We start from the raw sequence: 13,573 nt of genomic DNA, 5'->3' as shown, positions 1-13,573 counted from the left end.
CACAGTACACACTATAACACTACACACTATAACACTACCACAGTACACACTATAACACTACCACAGTACACACTATAACACTACCACATAACACTACCACAGTACACACTATAACACTACCACAGTACACACTATAACACTACCACAGTACACACTATAACACTACACACTATAACACAGTACACACTATAACACTACACACTATAACACTACCACAGTACACACTATAACACTACCACAGTACACACTATAACACTACCACAGTACACACTATAACACTACCACAGTACACACTATAACACTACCACAGTACACACTATAACACTACCACAGTACACACTATAACACTACACACACACTAACACTACCACAGTACACACTATAACACTACCACAGTACACACTATAACACTACACACTATAACACTACCACAGTACACACTATAACACTACCACAGTACACACTATAACACTACACACTATAACACTACACTACAGTACACACTATAACACTACCACAGTACACACTATAACACTACCACAGTACACACTATAACACTACCACAGTAACACACTATAACACTACCACAGTACACACTATAACACTACCACAGTACACACTATAACACTACACACTATAACACTACCACAGTACACACTATAACACTACCACAGTACACACTATAACACTACACACTATAACACTACCACAGTACACACTATAACACTACCACAGTACACACTATAACACTACACACTATAACACTACCACAGTACACACTATAACACTACCACAGTACACACTATAACACTACACACTATAACACTACCACAGTACACACTATAACACTACCACAGTACACACTATAACACTACCACAGTACACACTATAACACTACCACAGTACACACTATAACACTACCACAGTACACACTATAACACTACCACAGTACACACTATAACACTACCACAGTACACACTATAACACTACCACAGTACACACTATAACACTACCACAGTACACACTATAACACTTCCACAGTACACCACAGTACACACTATAACACTACCACAGTACACACTATAACACTACCACAGTACACACTATAACACTACCACAGTACACACTATAACACTACACACTATAACACTACCACAGTACACACTATAACACTACCACAGTACACACTATAACACTACACACTATAACACTACCACACTATAACACTATAACACTACCACAGTACACACTATAACACTACCACAGTACACACTATAACACTACCACAGTACACACTATAACACTACCACACACTATAACACTACCACAGTACACACTATAACACTACACTACAGTACACACTATAACACTACCACAGTACACACTATAACACTACACACTATAACACTACCACAGTACACACTATAACACTACCACAGTACACACTATAACACTACACACTATAACACTACCACAGTACACACTATAACACTACCACAGTACACACTATAACACTACACACTATAACACTACCACAGTACACACTATAACACTACCACAGTACACACTATAACACTACACACTATAACACTACCACAGTACACACTATAACACTACCACAGTACACACTATAACACTACCACAGTACACACTATAACACTACACACTATAACACTACCACAGTACACACTATAACACTACCACAGTACACACTATAACACTACACACTATAACACTACCACAGTACACACTATAACACTACCACAGTACACACTATAACACTACCACAGTACACACTATAACACTACACACTATAACACTACCACAGTACACACTATAACACTACCACAGTACACACTATAACACTACACACTATAACACTACCACAGTACACACTATAACACTACCACAGTACACACTATAACACTACACACTATAACACTACCACAGTACACACTATAACACTACCACAGTACACACTATAACACTACACACTATAACACTACCACAGTACACACTATAACACTACCACAGTACACACTATAACACTACCACAGTACACACTATAACACTACACACTATAACACTACCACAGTACACACTATAACACTACCACAGTACACACTATAACACTACACACTATAACACTACCACAGTACACACTATAACACTACCACAGTACACACTATAACACTACACACTATAACACTACCACAGTACACACTATAACACTACCACAGTACACACTATAACACTACACACTATAACACTACCACAGTACACACTATAACACTACCACAGTACACACTATAACACTACACACTATAACACTACCACAGTACACACTATAACACTACCACAGTACACACTATAACACTACACACTATAACACTACCACAGTACACACTATAACACTACCACAGTACACACTATAACACTACCACAGTACACACTATAACACTACACACTATAACACTACCACAGTACACACTATAACACTACCACAGTACACACTATAACACTACACACTATAACACTACCACAGTACACACTATAACACTACCACAGTACACACTATAACACTACCACAGTACACACTATAACACTACACACTATAACACTACCACAGTACACACTATAACACTACACACTATAACACTACCACAGTACACACTATAATACTACCACAGTACACACTATAACACTACACACTATAACACTACCACAGTACACACTATAACACTACCACAGTACACACTATAACACTACACACTATAACACTACACACATAACACTACCACAGTACACACTATAACACTACCACAGTACACACTATAACACTACACACTATAACACTACCACAGTACACACTATAACACTACACACTATAACACTACCACAGTACACACTATAACACTACCACAGTACACACTATAACACTACACACTATAACACTACCACAGTACACACTATAACACTACCACAGTACACACTATAACACTACACACTATAACACTACCACAGTACACACTATAACACTACCACAGTACACACTATAACACTACACACTATAACACTACCACAGTACACACTATAACACTACCACAGTACACACTATAACACTACCACAGTACACACTATAACACTACACACTATAACACTACCACAGTACACACTATAACACTACCACAGTACACACTATAACACTACCACAGTACACACTATAACACTACACACTATAACACTACCACAGTACACACTATAACACTACCACAGTACACACTATAACACTACCACAGTACACACTATAACACTACCACAGTACACACTATAACACTACCACAGTACACACTATAACACTACACACTATAACACTACCACAGTACACACTTTAACACTACCACAGTACACACTATAACACTACCACAGTACACACTATAACACTACACACTATAACACTACACACTATAACACTACCACAGTACACACTATAACACTACCACAGTACACACTATAACACTACCACAGTACACACTATAACACTACACACTATAACACTACCACAGTACACACTATAACACTACCACAGTACACACTATAACACTACCACAGTACACACTATAACACTACACACTATAACACTACCACAGTACACACTATAACACTACCACAGTACACACTATAACACTACACACTATAACACTACCACAGTACACACTATAACACTACCACAGTACACACTATAACACTACACACTATAACACTACCACAGTACACACTATAACACTACCACAGTACACACTATAACACTACACACTATAACACTACCACAGTACACACTATAACACTACCACAGTACACACTATAACACTACCACAGTACACACTATAACACTACACACTATAACACTACCACAGTACACACTATAACACTACCACAGTACACACTATAACACTACACACTATAACACTACCACAGTACACACTATAACACTACCACAGTACACACTATAACACTACACACTATAACACTACCACAGTACACACTATAACACTACCACAGTACACACTATAACACTACACACTATAACACTACCACAGTACACACTATAACACTACCACAGTACACACTATAACACTACCACAGTACACACTATAACACTACACACTATAACACTACACACTATAACACTACCACAGTACACACTATAACACTACCACAGTACACACTATAACACTACCACAGTACACACTATAACACTACACACTATAACACTACCACAGTACACACTATAACACTACCACAGTACACACTATAACACTACCACAGTACACACTATAACACTACACACTAACACTACCACAGTACACACTATAACACTACCACAGTACACACTATAACACTACACACTATAACACTACCACAGTACACACTATAACACTACCACAGTACACACTATAACACTACCACAGTACACACTATAACACTACACACTATATAACACTACCACAGTACACACTATAACACTACCACAGTACACACTATAACACACTATAACACTACCACAGTACACACTATAACACTACCACAGTACACACTATAACACTACCACAGTACACACTATAACACTACACACTATAACACTACCACAGTACACACTATAACACTACCACAGTACACACTATAACAGTACACACTATAACACTACCACAGTACACACTATAACACTACCACAGTACACACTATAACACTACACACTATAACACTACCACAGTACACACTATAACACTACCACAGTACACACTATAACACTACACACTATAACACTACCACAGTACACACTATAACACTACCACAGTACACACTATAACACTACCACAGTACACACCATAACACTACCACAGTACACACTATAACACTACCACAGTACACACTATAACACTACCACAGTACACACTATAACACTACCACAGTACACACTATAACACTACCACAGTACACACTATAACACTACCACAGTACACACTATAACACTACCACAGTGTACACTATAACACTACCACTCAACACACTATAACACTACCACAGTACACACTATAACACTACACACTATAACACTACCACAGTACACACTATAACACTACCACAGTACACACTATAACACTACACACTATAACACTACACACTATAACACTACCACAGTACACACTATAACACTACCACAGTACACACTATAACACTACCACAGTACACACTATAACACTACACACTATAACACTACCACAGTACACACTATAACACTACCACAGTACACACTATAACACTACCACAGTACACACTATAACACTACACACTATAACACTACCACAGTACACACTATAACACTACCACAGTACACACTATAACACTACACACTATAACACTACCACAGTACACACTATAACACTACCACAGTACACACTATAACACTACACACTATAACACTACCACAGTACACACTATAACACTACCACAGTACACACTATAACACTACACACTATAACACTACCACAGTACACACTATAACACTACCACAGTACACACTATAACACTACCACAGTACACACTATAACACTACACACTATAACACTACCACAGTACACACTATAACACTACCACAGTACACACTATAACACTACCACAGTACACACTATAACACTACACTACACACTATAACACTACCACAGTACACACTATAACACTACCACAGTACACACTATAACACTACCACAGTACACACTATAACACTACACACTATAACACTACCACAGTACACACTATAACACTACCACAGTACACACTATAACACTACACACTATAACACTACCACAGTACACACTATAATACTACCACAGTACACACTATAACACTACACACTATAACACTACCACAGTACACACTATAACACTACCACAGTACACACTATAACCTGACTCATATAGTCTCATTATTATCTTGTCAACGAGATAAAACTCACCTCAACTGTAAAAGCAAAACAAGAATAAATCGAATTTCATTAAAGGCACGCACGCACGCACGCACGCACGCACGCACGCACACACGCACACACGCACGCACACACACACACACACACACACACACACACACACACACACACTTCCATTAAACATTCACCAATGCCCACACCTAGAAATCTACCCACAATGCATAAGCAATACCACAAATCACCTCTGTGCATTCTAAAATTAGTTCCACTCTTCTCACCTCACGCTCTCCCAATAACCAGACACTCTCTCCCAATAACCAGACACTCTCTCCCAATAACCAGACACTCTCTCCCAATAACCCGACGCGCTCTCCCAATAACCAGACAGGCTCTCCCAATAACCAGACAGGCTCTCCCAATAACCAGACAGGCTCTCCCGATAACCAGACAGGCTCTCCCGATAACCAGACACTCTCTCCCGATAACCCGACGCGCTCTCCCAATAACCAGACAGGCTCTCCCGATAACCAGACAGGCTCTCCCGATAACCAGACAGGCTCTCCCAATAACCCGACGCGCTCTCCCGATAACCAGACAGGCTCTCCCGATAACCCGACGCGCTCTCCCAATAACCAGACAGGCTCTCCCGATAACCCGACGCGCTCTCCCGATAACCAGACAGGCTCTCCCGATAACCCGACGCGCTCTCCCAATAACCAGACAGGCTCTCCCGATAACCAGACAGGCTCTCCCGATAACCCTACGCGCTCTCCCAATAACCAGACAGGCTCTCCCGATAACCCGACGCGCTCTCCCAATAACCAGACAGGCTCTCCCGATAACCAGACAGGCTCTCCCGATAACCCGACGCGCTCTCCCAATAACCAGACAGGCTCTCCCAATAACCCGACAGGCTCTCCCGATAACCAGACAGGCTCTCCCGATAACCAGACAGGCTCTCCCAATAACCAGACAGGCTCTCCCAATATCCGGACACGCTCTCCCGATATCCGGACACGCTCTCCCAATATCCAGACATGCTCTCCCAATATCCGGACACGCTCTCCCAATATCCGGACACGCTCTCCCAATATCCGGACACGCTCTCCCAATATCCGGACACGCTCTCCCAATATCCGGACACGCTCTCCCAATATCCAGACACGCTCTCCCAATATCCAGACAGGCTCTCCCAATATCCAGACACGCTCTCCCAATAAGTTTGTTATTCTCATAATGGTATTTTCTCTCCCTCTATTTATTTATCTGATCATTTGGGGCCACTGCCACCGACATTATTTTTCTCTCCATTTCAAATCATTCAGAAATCAGTTCATCTTCTGGTTGTGTTGGTTGGTTATTAATATTTGCTGTGTGTGTGTGTGTGTGTGTGTTGATAATCCTATTCTGCTTTGGGTCTATGGCTGCTAGTTATCTTGTGTTAATGTACTTTAGCCTGTTCACAAAACAGAGAGGAATGAAGAGACAGTAGGGACACAGAGAGAAAGAGTTGAGAGAGAGATATATGGAGAGAAAGAGAGAGTGAAAGACAGAGGAGAGAGAGAGAGACCACAGAAAGGAGATTGACAGGACAGCCATTAAAGCATATCAGACAAACAAAGAGTTATCTTTGTGCCAAAACAAATGTCTTGTTCGGGTGAAGACCTCGTGAGAGGACTTCACCTGTTATAGGTCTGATGGGTGTGAGTAGTTGTTTCTGTACTCGTAATAATAGCAGGACTCTACCATGTATCTACGTCCTTCTATCACTGTCACCCTGAATGGGTCGGGGTTAGAGGAGGAAGACACCTTGCTAGAAGAATGTTGGTGTCTTGTCTGGACTGATCACTCTCATTCTGTACCCACATCACCCACCTTCAGGCTAAAGTTACATCCACAATTGGTTTCCTGTACCGCAACGAACCATCCTGACAATCCTGGACTCTGGTGATTTAGTTGTAGGCCCCAAAAACCAATCCTGGACTATGGTGATTTAGTTGTAGGCCCCAAAAACCAATCCTGGACTATGGTGATTTAGTTGTAGGCCCCAAAAACCAATCCTGGACTATGGTGATTTAGTTGTAGGCCCCAAAAACCAATCCTGGACTATGGTGATTTAGTTGTAGGCCCCAAAAACCAATCCTGGACTATGGTGATTTAGTAGTAGGCCCCAAAAACCAATCCTGGACTATGGTGATTTAGTTGTAGGCCCCAAAAACCAATCCTGGACTATGGTGATTTAGTAGTAGGCCCCAAAAACCTCCATTGACAAAGTAGACATCATTTACCACACTGCCATTCGCTTTGTTACCAGGTCCCCCTTCAACACTCATCACTGTGACCTTTACACCCTGGTCAACTGGCCGCGTTACAATCACGACACCAGACTCACTGGTCCCAAGTCCCTCGTAGGCAAGTCCCCCCTCTACCTCGGCTCACTCCTCAACATCTCCACTACCAGTAGCAACCCCTGGTAGATGTATCACACTGGTCGTTCCCAAAGCCCACACTTCCTTTGGCTGTCGTTCATTCCAGTTTTCCGCCGCCAACGGCTGGACTGAACTGCAGAAGACCATCAGGCTGGATTTATTCACCCCACCTCAGTCCTTCAGCAACATGAACTGAGCTGCAGAAGACCATGAGCTTGATTTATTCACCCCACCTCAGTGCTTCAGCAACATGAACTGAGCTGCAGAAGACCCTCAGGCTTGATTTATTCACCCCACCTCAGTGCTTCAGCAACATGAACTGAGCTGCAGAAGACCCTCAGGCTTGATTTATTCACCCCACCTCAGTGCTTCAGCAACATGAACTGAGCTGCAGAAGACCCTCAGGCTTGATTTATTCACCCCACCTCAGTGCTTCAGCAACATGAACTGAGCTGCAGAAGACCCTCAGGCTTGATTTATTCACCCCACCTCAGTCCTTCAGCAACATGAACTGAGCTGCAGAAGACCCTCAGGCTTGATTTATTCACCCCACCTCAGTGCTTCAGCAACATGAACTGAGCTGCAGAAGACCCTCAGGCTTGATTTATTCACCCCACCTCAGTCCTTCAGCAACATGAACTGAGCTGCAGAAGACCCTCAGGCTTGATTTATTCACCCCACCTCAGTCCTTCAGCAACATGAACTGAGCTGCAGAAGACCCTCAGGCTTGATTTATTCACCCCACCTCAGTCCTTCAGCAACATGAACTGAGCTGCAGAAGACCCTCAGGCTTGATTTATTCACCCCACCTCAGTGCTTCAGCAACATGAACTGAGCTGCAGAAGACCCTCAGGCTTGATTTATTCACCCCACCTCAGTGCTTCAGCAACATGAACTGAGCTGCAGAAGACCCTCAGGCTTGATTTATTCACCCCACCTCAGTCCTTCAGCAACATGAACTGAGCTGCAGAAGACCCTCAGGCTTGATTTATTCACCCCACCTCAGTCCTTCAGCAACATGAACTGAGCTGCAGAAGACCCTCAGGCTTGATTTATTCACCCCACCTCAGTGCTTCAGCAACATGAACTGAGCTGCAGAAGACCATCAGGCTTGATTTATTCACCCCACCTCAGTCCTTCAGCAACATGAACTGAGCTGCAGAAGACCATCAGGCTTGATTTATTCACCCCACCTCAGTCCTTCAGCAACATGAACTGAGCTGCAGAAGACCCTCAGGCTTGATTTATTCACCCCACCTCAGTCCTTCAGCAACATGAACTGAGCTGCAGAAGACCATCAGGCTTGATTTATTCACCCCACCTCAGTCCTTCAGCAACATGAACTGAGCTGCAGAAGACCCTCAGGCTTGATTTATTCACCCCACCTCAGTCCTTCAGCAACATGAACTGAGCTGCAGAAGACCCTCAGGCTTGGTTTATTCACCCCACCTCAGTCCTTCAGCAACATGAACTGAGCTGCAGAAGACCCTCAGGCTTGATTTATTCACCCCACCTCAGTCCTTCAGCAACATGAACTGAGCTGCAGAAGACCCTCAAGCTTGATTTATTCACCCCACCTCAGTGCTTCAGCAACATGAACTGAGCTGCAGAAGACCCTCAGGCTTGATTTATTCACCCCACCTCAGTCCTTCAGCAACATGAACTGAGCTGCAGAAGACCCTCAGGCTTGATTTATTCACCCCACCTCAGTCCTTCAGCAACATGAACTGAGCTGCAGAAGACCCTCAGGCTTGATTTATTCACCCCACCTCAGTCCTTCAGCAACATGAACTGAGCTGCAGAAGACCCTCAGGCTTGATTTATTCACCCCACCTCAGTGCTTCAGCAACATGAACTGAGCTGCAATCTGATCAGTGTAGCTGCTGATCATTCAGTCTGCTGTGTTGCCTTGAACTTTTCTGCTCTAAACCCACTGGGAATATTTCTTCTTGTTGTATATTTGATGAATTTGGACATTTCCTCTGTATTGTGTGTTATGTGATTTTAGTGGGATTGTGTGTGGTCCTGTTTACTATTGTAATGTGATGCCTCTTGGCCAGGTCAGTATTATAAGTTAAAATGGCTTGTATTATAAGTCAATTGACTTGTAATGATTGAATAAAGATAAACAGTCATATAAATGATAATCTCTCTCTGCCTTCTTCTATTTCCCCCTTTCTCTCTCCTCTCCCCTACACCGCCATCTCTCCCTCTTTCCCACACCTCTCTCTCCACCCCTCCCTTTACCCCTCTCCTCTCCCCCTACACCGCCATCTCTCCCTCTTTCCCACACCTCTCTCCACCCCTCCCTTTCCCCCTCTCCTCTCACCCTACACCACCATCTCTCCCTCTTTCCCACACCTCTCTCTCCACCCCTCCCTTTCCCCTCTCCTCTCCCCCTACACCGCCATCTCTCCCTCTTTCCCACACCTCTCTCCACCCCTCCCTTTCCCCCTCTCCTCTCCCCCCTACACCGCCACCTCTCCCTCTTTACCACACCTCCCTTTCCCTCTCTCCTCTCCCCTACACCGCCATCTCTCCCTCTTTCCCACACCTCTCTCTCCACCCCTCCCTTTCCCCCTCTCCTCTCCCCCTACACCGCCATCTCTCCCTCTTTCCCACACCTCTCTCCACCCCTCCCTTTCCCCCTCTCCTCTCCCCCTACACCACCATCTCTCCCTCTTTCCCACACCTCTCTCTCTCCACCCCTCCCTTTCCCCCTCTCCTCTCCCCCTACACCGCCACCTCTCCCTCTTTCCCACACCTCTCTCTCCACCCCTCCCTTTCCCTCTCTCCTCTCCCCTACACCGCCATCTCTCCCTCTTTCCCACACCTCTCTCTCCACCCCTCCCTTTCCCCCTCTCCTCTCCCCCTACACCACCATCTCTCCCTCTTTCCCACACCTCTCTCTCCACCCCTCCCTTTCCCTCTCTCCTCTCCCCCTACACCGCCATCTCTCCCTCTTTCCCACACCTCTCTCTCCACCCCTCCCTTTCCCTCTCTCCTCTCCCCTCTACTCCGCCCTCCACCTTTCTCTCTCCATCCCTCCCTGTCATCTCGCTCTCTCGTTCGCTCTTTCTCAGAGATGTGTTCAAGGTGGATGGCAACATCGCCCTGAACTACCGTGACCCCGAGGGTGACCTGGTGCGTCTCCTTGACGACGGGGACGTGGAGCTGATGGTGGCTGATGGGCGGGCGCAAAGGTCAAAGGTCAAGAGGCCTGTCAATCAGTTTCCGTGGGAACTGCATGTCACCGCGGCCTCTGACCTATCTGTGTATAATACTGAGATATAAACACAGGGAGATGGAGGTTTTCACTTGTTTCTGTACTCGCTGAAGAGAGGCCATTTTGTGTTCGCTTCAGTGTGTGTGTGTGTGCACGCTTTCAGGTGCACCTGTCTGTCCGTGCCCTTGTGCATGTGAGTCTCGCCAGCTTGCATCCGTAATCCACTGCAAACCTGCATGTAGTAGTCCGGACTGAGACCCAGTGACAGGGTGACAGACTTTAATTAAGGGGACAGACGCTGGATTGTAACACATTACAGAAGTTAGTCTGATTGAGCAATGTGAATGCAACCTAAAAGGCACACTAGGCCCTACATAGTGCACTACTTTTCACCAGACTCCTATGAGCCCCGCTCAAAATTTGTGCACTATATAGGGAACAGGGTGCCATTAGGGATGACACCTTAGTCACATTCATTAGTATGTCTGTGTTTTGTGGCTTTAAACGTGTAACATTTCACCTGTACTGTTGAGTAAATGTTAATATAAGGACATTTAATAACGTTTTAGAAACTTGTGTTCTATTACTCCATATATTCTGTTGTGGTCGTAGTAATGCTTAGCTATGCTCCCATTGTGTTTTCTATCAGTAAAAAATACACTATTGAAATATATAAGTGCGTGTGAGTGTGTGTGAGAACACGCGCTTCTGTGTGTTATCTGTGTTTGCTGAATGTGTTCTGATGAGAGAGAGGAACAGTAACCGTCAGTGTGTGGTCTGGGTGACATCTACAGGCTTGCATACCAAATCGCACCCTTTCCCTATATAAAGCACTACTTTAAAATGGCACCCTAAGTGATTAGGGTGCCATTTGGGACAGAGTAAGGTATGCCGGACCTAGCTCTCTGGCCGGCCGACTGGTACTATCCGGCCAGACAGATAGGTAGGTCTGGCCTATGTACATGACCAGGGAAATGTAGGAGAGCATGTTGCCACGGTGACATGTTTCCAGGGCATGTCTTTCCCCTCTCGCTGCTTCTTGTCAACAATACTTGTTGCTATTGGAGACTTCTGTCCCCAGCACAGAGGTGGTGAAGTAGAGCTGAAACAGCCTGTCCAGCTGTGGGCCTACAGGTGGTTTGGGTCTGGACAGGGGTAGAACTGGCTCCACATAATGACACAGTGCCTTCGGAAAGTATTCAGACCCTTTGACTTTTTACCACATTTTGTTACGTTAAAATGGCCCCCCAAAAATAAAAATAAACATCATCAGCAATCGACACACAATACACCATAATGACAGAGCAGAAACAAGTTTTTAGAAATACCTTATTTACATAAGTATTCCGACCCTTTGCTATGAGACTTGAGATTGAGCTCAGGAGGCATCCTGTTTCCATTGATCACTTTCCGAATGCACTGTACATTCAATTATCTTCATTAGTTCTGTCCCTCTAAGAAAGTGGAATAAAGTCCTAGACACCACTTCCCTCCTCTTTCCTCCCCCACTAAAACCCCAAACCTCAACCCATCCAGCCTCTAACCCTCTAGAGTCATAGACACCACTTCCTCCCCCACTACACCACCCCAACCCCATCCAGCCTCTCTAACCCTCTAGAGTCATAGACATCACTCCCCCCACTACACCACCCAAACCTCAACCCCATCCAGCCTCTCTAACCCTCTAGAGTCATAGACACCACTTCCTCCCCCACTACACCACCCCAACCCCATCCAGCCTCTCTAACCCTCTAGAGTCATAGACATCACTTCCTCCCCCACTACACCACCCCAACCCCATCCAGCCTCTCTAACCCTCTAGAGTCATAGACACCACTTCCTCCCCCACTAAACCCCAAACCCCATCCAGCCTCTCTAACCCTCTAGAGTCATAAACATCACTTCCTCCCCCACTACACCACCCAAACCTCA

General features: G+C 44.6%; 1 protein-coding gene across 1 annotated transcript in view; it reads left to right on the top strand.

Annotated features, from left to right (window-relative positions):
* ncf4 (neutrophil cytosolic factor 4) overlaps positions 1 to 12,314 on the top strand; it is a 76,980-nt gene extending 64,666 nt beyond the window's left edge. The window contains exon 10 of the mRNA XM_046336077.1: positions 11,499 to 12,314. Within this exon, the coding sequence (XP_046192033.1) occupies positions 11,499 to 11,709 (211 nt within the window). The 3' untranslated portion in view covers positions 11,710 to 12,314. The remainder of the gene's footprint in view (positions 1 to 11,498) is intronic.
* Positions 12,315 to 13,573: the final 1,259 nt, after the last annotated feature.

Source organism: Oncorhynchus gorbuscha, unplaced genomic scaffold, assembly GCF_021184085.1.
Source record: "Oncorhynchus gorbuscha isolate QuinsamMale2020 ecotype Even-year unplaced genomic scaffold, OgorEven_v1.0 Un_scaffold_915, whole genome shotgun sequence".
NCBI lineage: Eukaryota > Metazoa > Chordata > Actinopteri > Salmoniformes > Salmonidae > Oncorhynchus > Oncorhynchus gorbuscha.
The sequence above is the reverse complement of the archived record's forward strand: the minus strand, read 5'-3'. Positions and strand labels throughout refer to the sequence as shown.